Consider the following 15500-nt stretch of genomic DNA (forward strand, 5'->3'; position numbering starts at 1 on the left):
TCAGTTTATTACTTGCTGAAGCAACAGATTTCCAAGAGCTCCTTCAAAACAGTGTTTTCCCCTTGTCTTGATGGGTTAAAATTATCAATAGTGAATTGTTCCTTCATGTTGAATTGCTTTCAAGGAATGTTTGGCCTTTGAAAAAGCAGAAGAAGCCCACTTAGTGTTTGTGGGAATAACTTAGTTCTTAAAATCCCACTATACAGGTTTCTTTTGAATTTTTTCAGCTAATCAGTCCATGCTAGGTTTGCTTCAATAACAGCACATTCTTTCAGCTCAAGGTACTAGGAGTAATTTTTTGATTGGTGTTGGTGAAATATTTCAACTTTCCTTTTCAAGTTTTCAACTCACAAAAACAACTTCCATCAAGTTGATGTTTGATATATCTATTGAAGTTGTAATCTAGTGGTTGTTGAGAATTAGATTGAAGTGAATCAAGTCTGCTTTCGATTGATATGATGGCTTAGGCCACCTCTTATCTTGTTGCATTATTTAACAAACATTCTAAACTGGTGATAGATAACATTAAATATAAAAATGAAGTTGAAGCTCTTGAATATCAAGATAAAGAAGGTTGGATTTGGTTAAGTTCTATTGAATCGATTTAATTGGGTTTAATGTAAGACATCGCGATTTGGGCAAGTCGACCTGATTTTAGGAGAGGGCCGATAAATTTAGGGCGAGATTTCACATATTCTATTTTTTATGATCCTTTCCGACTCTGATACTAATTGATACAAGATTTTAATAACATAAAATCAAGATAATTATGTATTAAATTGAAGAAAAAGGGGTAGTGGAAGAGAGAGAGAGAATATAGAATAATATGAATTTGATATCAAATTCAATTTGCCTTGAATCTTGTACCACATTTTATTAGTATAAAGTCATGGGCATCCCCACCCACCCACATAATTGTAATATTAAAAGTATATAAATATATGATTAACCTAACTCTAATTTTAATTTATTGGATAATTCCATCGACTTAACAGAAGAGAAAAAATATCGAATCAAATGAACTCGAAAGTGAGTTGGTTCCAATTTGAGTTCTAAATATTGGCTAGACCGATTTTTTGTTTCTATAAACTTCATGTGTATACTTGACTAAAATACCCTTATACACCTAATAAAATAATAAATTTCAACTTCATAAAAATATTTGAGAAAACAAATTCTTATCTTGAATTCCAATGTCGTGAATATGAATTCCTCCAAACGCGCTTGTGGGCTCCACATTCCCGACGCCAGCCCCAGCCCGTGCGTAATGCGCTACGCCAGGTGTACAAGAATCACCCATGTCGGACACCGCCGTTGGCTGTGACGGATTGTCGGATTGTCAGGACTGCGCGCTATGCGCACGATAGAGCGTCAACGTGTTTTTTTACCATATTTTTGACAAACTTTATAATTAGTAATTGTTTTGTTGATGGTAGTAATAGTCGAATCCGGCGGCTGGTAAGAAGAAGGAGAAAGTCGGTGGAACGGCTTTTCATTTCTATAAATTTCGTCATCTTTCTTTTCTGGTCCGAATTGCGAGGAACGTGGAGGTAAGAACGACTTTTGTAAAAAGAAAATCTGTAATCGGAATAACTTGTAATGATGTTATGTTCTTCTTTAAACTCAGTATAATTTTGTTACTGAATTTCGCAATTCGAATTGCATACATGTTTATGATCGATGTGATGTGATGTTTTTTTATTCTCTTAATTATGTTTATTTTTATTTCGTTCTGGAACTACGGTACTGGATATTAGTTGATCTTTCAGTTGATGTTCTCTTCATTTTTTTGAATCACTTTTCTTCGATTCTATTCTCCCATCAAATTCTTTGTGAATTTTATGTTGTTTGCATTTGCTCTGAGTTTATTCTTTTCTTTTTTTTCGCACTTTGTTTGTTGTGATCTACTTCGCAGTACGCGGTTTTGTTCTTTCGGTTTGTTCAAACGATTTGGACGGGATCTGAGTAAATTTTTGTAGTTAATATATGTTTGATCAGTCTGGTCTCTCTTCTGCAGGCTTACTGGTGTAGTTTACTTGGGACGCCGTAGCAAGTCAAACATATTTACCCAAGTCCAAGCTGGCGGGGGCAATGGGATTGGGTAGCACTTCTTCTACTGTGTCAAATGATTCATTCGGAGAGAAAAGCAGTTTGAGGAGTGAGTCGTTTTCAGAAGGAATTGACTCTGAAACTGTACCTGAAACTGGGTGCCTCTCGATCATAGTGCTTGGAGCTTCAGGAGACCTTGCGAAGAAGAAGACATTTCCTGCACTTTTTAATCTCTATCGGCAGGTGTGATTAAGCCTTCAATAGCAATGAGCTTATAAAAAATTAGCGGGTTTATATACGTTTATCATGGTTATTTCCTCAAGAAAAGAGTTGCTATGAATAACCATGTAAACGCAGTGGTCATGGTGGACATTTTCATTATACGTGTTGTTTTGGGTTCAGTGCAGAGGCGTTAAGCTGTAACAGCGATTTGTGCTAGGACAGGTCATGGTTGACAAGCTAGTGCGAAATTGTTTGATACTCTAAATGCAAAATGAATGATAGGTGTATTAAGTAACTTTTTAACGGGATTGAGTCCAAGCACTATGAATTTCCAAAACCTAGATTGTTCGTGATATAATTTCTGATTTTGGAAACTGAAGAAAAATTGACTGTAAAACAGTTTCTTTATGTTCCTGCTTCCTTTCTCTGTACCTCGTTTATCTATGTGGACTGTATATATTTACACAGAGGAAGAAATGATGTTTCTTGTTTTCATGTTGGATTATGTCATGGTAAACTGCTTTAGCATCGATATGACCACTGAGCCCACGAATTTATCAGAAGCGAATAGAAGAATATATTTGTCCTTTCATTAGGTGCAAAATATTTCTTTATAGGATTTTCATTTTTATGTTTATTTTCTCTGTAATATTCTGTGTATTTTGTCCATTGGTACTTATTTTCATAAAGCTGTTCGTAGAGATTCTTACAACCAGACGAAGTTCACATATTTGGATATGCACGGACTAAACTTTCAGATGATGGTTTACGCGACAGGATACGTGGGTGAGATGTCCAAAATTTTCTCCATGTATTTCTCTTTAACTAAATGAAACTGGTTCTCATGCAAGTTCTCACTGCAGATATCTCACTGAAGGCAAGAGAACTTCCTCTGGTCATTCAGAAGATGTGTCCAAGTTCTTGCAATTGGTAAATCTGTAATCAATTCCTTTGATATTTTTTGAGCAGTTCAAATATGTCAGTGGCTAATTCAAACCTCAATGTTACAGATCAAATATGTCAGTGGCTCTTACGATGATGGTGAGGGCTTTCGGTTGTTGGACAAAGAAATCTCAGAACATGAGATATCCAAAAACAGTCAAGAAGGCACTTCCAGGCGGCTGTTTTATCTTGCACTACCTCCTTCTGTATATCCCTCTGTCAGCAGAATGATTAGAAGTTACTGCATGAATAAATGTAAGATTCTCCAAAATTTTCATTTCTATTCTGACTTTTTCTAGTCTACTAGATACTGTGTGTCAAGCAGCTTTATTGTCAAAATAGAGTTTGATTATGTGGAGAGGACACTTGATGCATCAGATGAAATTTGATATTTCACATAGAGCTTTGTGAACATTTTGAAACTTTGGCACAGTTTCCAGACTATGTACTTATATTATTAATTTTTTCTATTTAATATATAAATATTATCAGCTGATCTTGGTGGATGGACTCGGATTGTTGTTGAGAAGCCTTTTGGTAAGGACTTGGATTCTTCGGAAGAACTGAGTGCACAGCTTGGAGAGTTGTTTGATGAGCCACAACTCTACCGAATTGATCACTACTTAGGGAAGGAGTTAGTTCAAAACTTGGTAAATGCACTTTCTTTGGAATTATTATGGCATTTCTCACTGCAGGGCTGATCTTTGTTTTCATTTACTATTGATTGTCAGCTGGTTTTTCGTTTTGCCAATCGCTTCTTTTTGCCCCTTTGGAACCGTGACAACATTTCTAACATTCAGGTGAGAATCATTTCTAGGCACCTTCTTGTTCAAGGCTAAATTTACATTGTTTCTCAGTGAGCTGTGCCTCTAGAATAGATATATCTATCTTTCGTTAATATTATCTTGTTCTTAGTTAGATCTTAATGTCATCTTTAAAATATCATTTCTTTCATAATATTATGTATTGAATTTCAAGTAATGCTTTTATACATTGCTGGACAATTAATAGACATGCATAAACATTTTCAAAAAATTAGACATGCATAAGTGTGTTGTGTTTTAACCATTTATGTTATATTTTATAGATTGTGTTCAGAGAGGACTTTGGAACTGAAGGAAGGGGTGGATATTTTGATGAATATGGGTATTTGTCTGATACTTTGTCTAACATAACAACTTTATACGGAATCATCCATACTGTGTTATTTTATCACAAAGAGAGAACGATGAGTTTCTGAAATACTGCACATGACCGAGTAAAAATTTACCTGTTCTTTTGCACATATTTCAATAAATCTGCTGAATTTCTATGCAAGGACCGTATAAGTGTAAGTATAAATCATAAACAGTTTAGCACATTCATTCATTTCTCAACCCATGTCCCAGCCTCTTGTTTAAAGGTTGGTTTACTAAACTTGCTTGTAATGGTTTCTACAGAATCATTCGGGATATCATACAAAATCATCTATTGCAGGTAAGGTTACTGACATTCTGGGTCATTTGAAATACCTGTTGCCAGTCTGATCTGAAAATGCTGAGAAATATTACATTTGACTTCGTATATTGTTTTAATTTTTAACATTAGATAATATCTTGGGTGCTTTAATATTTGATTACTGGTTTCATGTTGTCCTGAACTTGAAATTCCACTACTAGACAGTGCTTATACTCCCGTTTTTCCTTAATTCTCTTCTAGTATCTTCTGGTGTTTTATGTGGAGTATGAGACTTTATTTTACCACTATATGATAATTTTTTTCTTTCCTGTTACTTGCAGATTCTTTGTTTGGTGGGCATGGAGAAACCTGTTTCTCTTAATCCGGAACACATCCGAGATGAGAAAGTGAAGGTGAGAAATTAATTATTCCTAAAAGATGAGAAAGTGAAGGTGAGACATTTGGAGTACCTTCTCTACTCAGTTCTTAATTACATTTTTCCACTGAAAAAGTTGAATCCTTTGATGGTCAAAACCCCATTCCAACTGAGAATCTTGGTCTCCTTCCTCTAGCATAAGACAGTGACTGACCGTCTCTGTGGCTCTGCATTTTGATAACATTTTTTCCCTAAATTTCAGGTTCTTCAATCTGTCTTGCCCATTTCATTTGATGAAGTAGTCCTTGGACAGTATGAGGGCTACAAAGATGATCCTACAGTTTCAGATGACTCAAATACCCCAACTTTTGCCTCTGTAGTTCTCCACATACATAATGAAAGATGGGAAGGTGCAACATAAAAACATTTTATGACTTTTGATTTTTGTTTAAAAACGGATTATATTGGTGTCTTAATACCTGTAACTCATTAGCTCCTGTTTAAAATTTATTTTCGCAGGTGTTCCTTTCATTCTAAAGGCAGGAAAGGCACTAAATTCAAGGAAAGCTGACATCAGAGTTCAGTTTAAGGATGTTCCTGGCGACATTTTCAAATGTAATGCATCCATAAATATGATAATTGAACTTTCTGTAACTGTTCTTATGGACTTTGGACCCCGACTTATTTTGGTCCAAACCATGCTTGCATGTCAGATAACTGCAGTGAACAAAAACGATTAACAAATCCATCCCTTTAAAATTCGATATATTAGACATTAAATTTAGAGTCTGAAGAGTGCTTAAAGACAACTTCTTTTGGTCATAGGCAAAAAGCAAGGGAGAAATGAGTTTGTTATTCGCTTACAGCCTCCAGAGGCCATGTACATGAAACTCACGGTATGTGTTTGGTTTACATAATATACTACTTTTTTAGTTCCTATTCTGCAATGATTCTGGTTTTTGTGTGTCTGATAATGTGCTTGTGCTAATATGAGAGAATATGTCCACTCCAATAGATTTGATATTTTGAACCCTTTGCTGAATGAAACAAATGTTGTTAAATTGAAGAGGACCCAAAGGCAGTAGATGGATTTACATGCCAGAGTTTTGCTTTAAATTTTGTGGGTATAGCATAATTTCTTGACTACCCTTTTGACTTTTCTAATCTTCTTTTCCAGGTCAAGAAACCAGGGCTGGATATGTCAACTATACAAAGTGAACTTGATTTATCTTACAATCAGCGGTATCAAGATGTCATAATACCTGAGGCATATGAGCGATTAATATTGGACACGTATGTACATTTTTTCTTTTCCAAAGCAGCAGAAATAGTTTCTGCAATTAGCATTCGGCATTCTGTCCCCCAGTGCATGATTTTCTGTATCACTCATAATGACCAGTTTATGCCCTGATGATGATTAGAAATCTACATTTCGGGTACCTGATAGTGGGAGAGCTATATCATACTAATGCTGCATTCGTTTTCTAAAGCACTTTGTGGAGAAAATCAAGTTCAAACTCCATCTAAAATTCATTTAATTCACATGTAACTGTTGGCAAAAGAACAAACTTCATTTGCAGTGCAGACAAATTTACCAGGTTGTTTCTTTAACTGCAGAATAAGAGGAGACCAACAACATTTTGTCCGCAGGGATGAACTAAAGGTATAACTGTTTTCTAAGCTACGGGAACTTTTTCATGCTTGGGTCTGAGATTGACAAATGTGATTGTTGGAACATAGGCTGCCTGGGAGATCTTCACTCCATTGTTGCACAAAATTGATGAGGGGGGCATGAAGCCACTGCCTTACAAACCAGGGAGTCGCGGTCCAGCGGAAGCTGATGAGCTACTAGCAAAAGCAGGTTATGTGCAAACTCATGGCTATGTATGGGTTCCACCTACCTTGTAATTTGAGTAGATATATAACTTTGATCCTATAATGGTGGTGTCTCTTTTGTGTGCTTGGATTTGCCCTGCTCTGAGTAGATGTGATGTGCATGTAGCAGATAATGTTCCTTGCCTGGTGATATTTTAATAAAAGTACATAGAAATGAGTTTATATACAGATACGTATTCCTTGTTTCCTTCAAATAAGAGTTTTATTTGATCTTGTAATATACATGAAATTAAAAGAAAGTATAATCTTTTATGTACCTAGGCCCTTTCTTCTTTGCAAGAGTGTACATGTCTCTATATGCAAATGTTATCAAATCTAGAACAGACAAGTTTGTTGAATTAAGTTATGTTAAGTTGGGTCCAAAACCTATCCCAAAATGACTAGCCAACTTAGGCCATATTTTGTGGCTTTATAAGTAGATAGTTTTTAAGTACAGGCCTACATATGTGTACCTGCTCTGATACCATGTAAGTTAGGTCTAAGGCCCATCCCAAAATGACTAGCCAATTTACGAAACCTCTTTTTCAACTAATAAACTCATGATCTTTGTACTGAGTAATCCATGTGAGACGAGTCATTAACAAGTTCAGTTGGGCTTAATTGAGAAACCAATCAAAATCTAGAAGATGATCCCAAGTATGTTTCTAACTCGATCAATCAATCGAGTGATGCAATGACCGGAAGATCATGGGAGATACCTCCATTGTGTGACTTATTAGGAGAGCTCCACCTCCACTTCCACCTCTCTCTACCCGACCGATTGACCTAGTGGTGCAATGATCAAGTTGTTTGTTGGAGAGACTTCCTTGGTGTGACTTTATAAGGGAGGCGCCATCCTTACCTTTCCATTTCTCGATGATTAAAAAACTAGAAAGGGAGGAAGCTCTCCCTCTCCCTCTCCCTCTCATTATCCCTCTCTTAGTTTGCCTTATTTCCATGTTTCTAACGGCTTTTGAACATCTGATTTCCAAGTGCTATACTTGACCTTTAATATTATAAAGAATTTGACTAGCTTTCACTAAGTGTCAACCCTAAGAGTCTCCTCCCGCAACCTGTGCCTTTATGGGTCCTTCATTATTATAGTGCAAAAAAACCAATAAATTTGAGCATGTTTGAGGCAACTTGGCCTCATGGGTCACCCACAAAAAGCATCCACTTTATAGCATCTCATATCTTGATTCCTTTACATAAAGCCCTCAATTGACATTTTCATGTTCTTGGCTATCTTTGATTCTTGTATTAGTGGGCTAAAAAGGCAGATGAATGACTTGGGGAAACGTACCCACCCCTTGCTTCTTCCATTCAACTTTCCCACATCACATTCTTGGCTTCTGCTTCACGCCTTAATAAGAACCTTATTGACCACAAAATTGAGTCTACAAGGGTAAAGTCGTATTGATATCATGTATCATATTGGAATCCTTAAAATTTGTTAGATATTAACTAGTTTTTATGTCGTAAGGGGTTTTAATTTCTATTAAGTAGTTCGTATTAGGTATCATGTCATTGTTTCTAAAATTTGATACATATTGATTCAATTTTGAATACTATTTAGCCTAGTGTGATGTTGTATACTATATATATATATTATAATATTTCATTTTTTCTTTATTTTTTTAAAAAAATTATATATATTCTCTAGGGCCTATTTCCATTAAAAAAATAGTTTTTAGCAAATTTGAAATTGTTTTTGGAAGATATATTTTATCTAGGATGATTTAAATTACATGTTATTATTTTATATAAAATTTGTTGTTTAATTTTAAAATAAATCCCATTTTAATGATCCTTCTTTTTTCACTCTTCATAAAATCTAATATCGAAATTAATAATTACTTTTGATCCAAGAACAAAGAAAATTGCTTGCAAACAAATGAGTATATGTTGTTTATTTTAATTATTTTAAAATATATTTAATTTTTATGTTATCAGAATATTATTTTATTTTAATATTAGATAAATATGAGAGAGAAAAAAATGTTGCGTCTTTCCTTCCACCTTAGTTTAAAAATTAATAAAAAATAAAAACATTAATTAATTAATTAATTTAATCTCTTTAACCTCGATTTTAATAATCTTTTTCAAACTTGGTTATAATTAAAATCCCATAAGAGGCTATGCCAACCAAACAATGTGTTTCACGTAACATTTTATTTTTTATTTTTTTCATCCTTAAAAGAGTCACATGAGATCCCATCTCAACGGTCAAGATCATTGTGCTCATTAAGATATGACATGTAGGGCTAGGATTATCTGAATTGGAGATTCTAATAGGACCCACAAAAGCTTTCTTGGATATGAAGAAAGAGGGGGTGATTGCATGGTCCAAAATGTCAAGATAGGAAAGTGTTTTTGTAATATCCAAATGAAAAGGAAAGAAAGGTTTTTGAAAAGATAATATCTAGTACATGAAGGCGCATTCTATTTTAACACACCTAGATTCAGTGTATGCGCATGTAGTAGGCCAGAGGGGCCGCATACACTGGAGAGTTCGTTTGGGTGTACGGCCGCAGGGTGGGGCCGTGGGGGAATCGCGGAAGAAAAAGGGGGAGGTAAGGAATTTGAGTTTGACGGGGGAGGATTCGCACGGCGGGCGCGACATCGGTGGCCCGCAGGCGTAGGTTAAATCCGACCGCTCCGCAGCAAAATTAGGGCTTGCGTGAGCCTTCTCACGGTCACAGGTAAAGAAAGTTTTGCCGCGCCACATCTCTTCTTCCTTGTACCCGCGAACCCCTCCCCGCTTCCGACACGTGGCATTTCTCCCCTATTTTTATCATTTTCGGTTCGCCCTTCTCTCTCTTCCTTCGTCGCTTCCCTTCTCCTCTCCCGTCGAGGCACCCGTTGGATTGGTTCTGACGTCTGACCCTGTCTCTCTCTCTCTCTCTCCCTTTAAAAGAAAGATTCGTGAATTGGGTGTTGGTTTTGTTCTCGTTTGGAAGCTTTGGAGGTGGAAATCGGTGAAGAAACGAGAAAACAGGTGGGCTCTTGTGATCTGTGTTACGTGGGGGGGTTTGGTTGGGTTTTTGAATTTTGGATTGCGGGGCTGAGGATCTTTTGAGATTGAAGGATATCGAAGGTGGTTTCTTGCGTCTACGTTCGGTGTTCGTTTCAGGTTCTTTTGTACTCTTGCAGTTAGGGCTCCGGATACGTTGGATTGGTTGCCTTGTTGGTTCGGGTTGTTTTTTTAATTGATTCAATTGTAGGTTGTGAACTATCTGATTGAGTTTTGAAATTGAGGCTCGCCGGTTTTGTTAGTTAGGAGTTGAAGATTCGTTTGATTCCTTTTTTTTTTTTTTTTTTCCTTGCAAACTTATTGATCAATATCGATTCACTTCCTTTTGCCTTTCGGAAAGAAGGGTTTCTTTCTATTCTATTCTATTCTATCCTTCTCGTTGAATATGAGTAGGTTTCTTTGCCTTCGATTCGGTTCTGTTCAAGAAACTCGGTGAAGTTTTTGGTGCTTATTTTTTGTTGCTCATCCTAAAATCGAGAGTTCTCTTGCTGAATCTAGGATTTCGTTGCGCTTTTCTATAAATCTGCGTCTCGGTTTCTTCCTTCTCTAATTTAGGATTGATAAATCTAGGGCTTCTACCGGTGGTGCTTTTTGAGAAGGTCAAAGGTTTTCAACCGTGTAGCTTGTCTTACATAAATGACTTTGAATTTGCCTGCGTGCTCGGTATTACAAGCGAATCCAACTGAGGAGGAATTGATCTCATCTGCTCTATTGAACTGCGTAGAGAAGAACGTAGACAGTTTTGCTAGACCCTGGCGATATAATTGGGAGGTTGAGGAGTCGTATGATTGGGGAGGTGATATATGCGACAGAGGAAATTCCCGTGAACCAATTACCAACGATATTCTTGATCTCTTACCCCCTGATCCATTTGATATGGACCTAGGTGCAACTTTCACGGCACTTGCAGGTTGGTTTGAAGATCTTGAAACTACTTCTGAGGGTTCTGTATGCGATGAAGACTGGGCATTTAAGGAAGATTATCAATTTCTAGCTGGATTCAATTTTTTATGGAATACAGCTCTGATGTTTGGGTCAGAGCAGGTTGAGCGACTTGATGGTCGATCTGAGGAGAAGGAATTAGGAGACGGGTCTTTTGATGGTGGAGTTGTTTCAGTATGGGATATTGAAGAGATATTGGGTTTTGAGGAAGAGGATAAATTGGCGGGAAGTCTTCAAACTGAGACCCTGAAGGAGCACTCAGAAAATTACTGTGGTGGTGACGGGAAAACTCCACATGATGCTCTGGAGTTTGTGATGAATTATTTAGATTTGCAAGAGCTGCTTATTGTCGAAAGGGTCTGTAAAACTATGAAAGATTGGGTCCGCAGTGATAATTCTCTATGGAGTAATATTCATGTGGATCAGCCTTTGAGCGAGAGGCTGACTGATGATGCTCTGGTGCGGGTGACTGGAAGAGCTAATAGGAACTTGAAGTGCTTGAGTTTAGTGCACTGTCCAGGGATCACTGATAAAGGTCTTAGAGCTGTGCTGCAATATAATCCAAAACTTACTAAGGTTGGTAGTAAGACCTCATATCTCCTTGTTCTTCATCTTTTTCATTTCAAGGGAATAGATTTGGACTCATTATTTTGCATTGTTGTTTTCAGTACATCAAGTTTATGTCACAATTTTGAAATGTAGGCCTTTCCAACTTGGTTAGCTTGATATTGATGTATGAAATTGTTGGTTAGAAAAAACCCTAGGGGCAGTTGTCATAGTTGTGATCAGACACAGCAAGGAAGGTTTGCAACATGACCAAAAAAACGACTAAGAATCTTGGATCATTAAAGCTATCTGAAAGGAAAGCAAGTATAATAAAAATCAAATGAGCAACTAGGATTTCAACCAAATTATTCAATTGTTCATGTATGTTTTTCTAATATTTTTGCATCTTTTTATTCTGAAACCTCTAAATGACTTCTTTTGAATGATAAACCTCCAAATGGTTGGACAAGTTAGTGCTGTAAATTATTTTCATATATTGAACGTACCTTCTCAATTATTATACAACTTAGATAATTTTTCCCTTAAAAATATTCTCTAAAATCTTTCATTGATTTAAAACTCACAAGTTCTTATTGAAAGAATGCTCTAAAAAATATTTTATTAAAAGAAACAGATTGTTTCTCTTTTGCATTGATTAAAAAAAAAGAGATTGCTTCTGAATTGTTTCAGGGAATGGGTACCCCTTTTTGAAGATTTTGAAGTTCATGATTGGCATGAAAACTCATGCCAATCAGTTAAGTATCGTGTATTTGAAGTTAGAGTAGATATAGGTGGTGATGGGGTTTGTGCAACAGTTGCTCGTTAGCTCAATATCCTGGTTTTGTAGTGTATAATATTTTTCGTTATATCGTCTTAGCTGTTTTTGTCTATGAAGAGTTTTTAAAATATAAGGAAGAGCATTTCAAAAAAATATATATATATTAGGAAGAGGCAAGAAATATATTGTGAGTTTTGGTTTTGTCCCTTTCTTTAATATATTACACCACATATGCTGGTGAGACTTTAATTTAGACATCTCAATACAATCCCCCCTCCCATGTGGCCATTGTGTTGTGAACTTGCTTCAGTTGTTTGTCTTGCTGGTTAGTCCTTGTTTTTGAGAAACTCTTTGTATTTACTTTAAGGTTTTTGAGATTTGCGCTAGAGAAGAACGTTGGGAGTCATAAGGATGAGAAAATGTTTAGTGGTCTTGGGCCAGGCATTTTCTTATGGTGTTTATATTTTTCCTTTAGTTTTTTTTATTCTATTTCAAGTAAAAAAGAAAGTGTAGAAATAATGATAGTTGCTTCTTTTTTCCTTGTATATATCTGTTACTTCTTTTTTCCTTGTAAATATCTGTTGGGGACTAATTATTTTGCATATGGTGCAGCTGAGTGTGCCTGGATGTACAAGACTAAATATTGAAGGTCTTGTGAACAACTTGAAGGCTTTTAACTCCTCTAGTGTGCCTGGCATAAAATGGTTAAGAATTGGTGAGCTCTATGGCATAACACATCAGCACTTTACCGAGCTTAAGCTTTTGTTGGGAGCAGACTCTAATGATGAGCAGCAAGCTAAGGTATATCAGAAGCCACGCTTGTATCCATTCCGCCACTCATCTGTCTGCGTTGATGGTGGATTTGGTGCCATTGATATTGAAGTTTGTCCAAGGTGTGGAAACCCTAAGATTCTGTACGACTGCCCAGTGGAAGGGTGCCAAGGTAAACCTCCGTCTTCTCATGGTTGTCGAGCCTGCACTTTTTGCATCAAAAGGTGTTGCATGTGTGGAATATGCATTAACAATGATAGTGAGTATGAGGAGACGTTCAGTCTTGAATGGATTTGTTCTGGCTGTTGGAAGGAGAAGGCCCTTGTTGCAGGGCCAAGGCATACTATTTTTCACCAGGAGACAAGGTATCACTTTTGCGTATATGGCTAGTGAAGAGTACAATGTTTCTTGGTGTTAAAATCAGGTGAAACCAACTAGCATGTTGGTTCTTGATTGGGCAGATACTTGGATGGGACAGCCATTGGTTTTGGTGGAAACAGTCCTCAGATATTTTTGAACTTAGGTTACCTGAGGTCTCGGCTGTGATCTAGAGCTTACTTGCAATTGGTGAGATGATAAAAAAAAGAAAAGAAAAAAGAAAAGAAAAAAAAGACCTTGCTGGCAAAAGCTGAAAGTGAAGAAAAAAAGAGGAAAAAAGAAAAAAAAAAAAGATGGAAAAAGAAACTGAAGAGGATAAAAGTTTAAAAAAAAAGTTAAAGGGAGGGAAGGACACTTTCTGTGGGCTCAAAGGTAAGATATGTATAGCGGTCGACCATGTGGGGTGGGTTGCCATGCTAGTGCTATCGAGGCACATCAAGTGATTGTTACTTTTGCTTGCAATGAGCTGGTTGGGTTTTACTTGGGTGTTTGATGTGGAGCATGTTGGTCGGGGTTGATTTAGTTGGAAGGAACAATTCTTTCTGCAAAAACTTTCAAGGCCTGGAGGAGTCTGTCATCTGTTATCTGGTTTGAATTGGTGTAGGTTGTTGGTTTGTGTTTGGCAAAAGGGTAAAGCTGCCGTTTTGAAATTTTGGTCATCAGTCCAGCTTTATTCGTAATTGATGAGGAATAAACTGAGGCACGTTTGTGGGTTTTATTAGCCCTTTATTATAATAAATGCCCTTTGATCTTCCGAAGGTAAATAAGCTACATTTGCTGTCCTTTGCTATGCGCCTGCTTGCAGATCCAGCTGAATGTTGATAATATTTCTTGGGTTTGTTCTTCTTTCTGCCATTTGAGTTTGTTTGATTTTTGGGTTTCACACTTTGCTTTTGTAGCTTCCAACCTGCAAACCTGTGTGAAACTTAGAAGAAACTGTATGTTATACATTCAAGTGAAATCCATAAGAATGTTTCTGTTGAATGGTTTGGCCATTGTTGGCGTTTCTGTGGAAGAGTTCTTGACTACAAAGACGAGCAACTCAGAGGCTCGCATGTAAGAGACTGGGAGGGCTTGTAAAAGAGTTCATTTGTGATATTGATGCACAGATTGAGGTCCAATACAATCAGGAGCTATTGTTGAAATATTTTAAAAAAATAAAATGTCTGTAATTTCTTGCTTATTTGGATTGCTGGAAATGTGTATCCCATGAAAAATCAAGAATATTATTTTTATATTGTTTTAAATATTTAATAATTGTTATTATAAATTTTTTTAGTCATCTTGAGTTCTGCCCAGAACTCATTATTCATGTCTGAAAGTTGAAGTTATCTTATATAAACATCATCTATTCGTCTCAATGCCTCTCTCAGCTGCTCCTCCCGGCTACCTTGGTAGAGGTTTTCCTCTTTAATACCGGAAGTTACTGATGTTAAGAGCAGATTCCCAAATGAATTATCGGGTAATGGTGGATCCAAGAAATTCCACTACGGTGGGCAGTCCAAGGATCAACTCCTTGATCATCGCAATCAACTGAGCTTGATTCCTTGATCCTTCCTGCTAAAGGGAAGAAGCGAGTTAAGGCTTCTGATAGAGATGTTTTCAGCTGGTGGGACTTTGTTGCAGCATTTTCAGATGTTTGGTCGCCATAGTTGGAAGAATAGAAGAGCACATATGCTGATCCACGCACCTCGGCACCTTGAATTGCAGCCGCGTCGCGCTGATCCACCGGCTTTTCGTTGACAGTCCTCCACCATATCTCCTATGGCGATAGTTTGCCTCAGGCCGTTTGAAATTAACCGCAGTCACTGTCGACATTGGTTTGAGGACTAGCCCACTACTTGTCCACTACAGCATTCGACTCGCTTGCGCTGGGAGCACTTGGAGACCCTCGGCTTTTCCTCTCTGCACCGCAGTTTCCTGTCACACAGAAAGGGATAGGGAAGAGCCGCTTCCCTCCCCTCTTGCTCAGCAGAAGGGAGGGGCGAACCACACCCCCCCCCCCCCCCCCCCCCACCGTGCGAGACAGCGAAGGAGAAAGACGGGGTTTAACTTAAAAAATATATATATATATATATAAATTAAAATTAGGTATGGAAGTAATTTTGATTGCTATTGTAGGAATTGGTGTGCCGTTAGGTCAGGCGATA

At 37.1% G+C, this 15500-nt stretch overlaps 2 protein-coding genes across 3 annotated transcripts; both read left to right on the forward strand.

The window, feature by feature from the left end:
• The first annotated feature begins 1441 nt into the window (after window positions 1-1441).
• On the forward strand, window positions 1442-7090 carry LOC137962312 (glucose-6-phosphate 1-dehydrogenase, cytoplasmic isoform-like). The gene is made up of 16 exons (XM_068809109.1): window positions 1442-1550; window positions 2018-2292; window positions 2972-3057; window positions 3135-3201; window positions 3282-3468; window positions 3706-3863; window positions 3945-4013; window positions 4301-4359; window positions 4653-4689; window positions 4992-5063; window positions 5289-5436; window positions 5546-5641; window positions 5852-5922; window positions 6204-6319; window positions 6644-6689; window positions 6767-7090. Exons 2-16 carry the CDS (start codon window positions 2092-2094, stop codon window positions 6932-6934), a joined length of 1581 nt encoding a protein of 526 aa, XP_068665210.1. The 5' UTR covers window positions 1442-1550; window positions 2018-2091; the 3' UTR covers window positions 6935-7090.
• Window positions 7091-10241: 3151 nt separating this feature from the next.
• Window positions 10242-14599, forward strand: LOC137963746 (F-box protein SKIP14-like). 2 transcript variants are annotated; one of them, XM_068810928.1, is made up of 3 exons: window positions 10242-11453; window positions 12814-13144; window positions 14250-14599. In XM_068810928.1, the coding sequence occupies exons 1-3, from the start codon at window positions 10572-10574 to the stop codon at window positions 14408-14410; spliced, it is 1374 nt and encodes a 457-aa protein (XP_068667029.1). In that variant the 5' UTR covers window positions 10242-10571; the 3' UTR covers window positions 14411-14599. The 2 variants fall into 2 exon arrangements, with proteins under 2 accessions (XP_068667029.1, XP_068667028.1); XM_068810927.1 differs by having other exon boundaries at window positions 12814-14342.
• Window positions 14600-15500: the final 901 nt, after the last annotated feature.

This window comes from Aristolochia californica, unplaced genomic scaffold, assembly GCF_029961685.1.
Source record: "Aristolochia californica isolate CCGP_79_NKW_82.1479 unplaced genomic scaffold, dmAriCali1.0.hap1 SCAF_4, whole genome shotgun sequence".
Taxonomy (NCBI): Eukaryota; Viridiplantae; Streptophyta; class Magnoliopsida; order Piperales; family Aristolochiaceae; genus Aristolochia; species Aristolochia californica.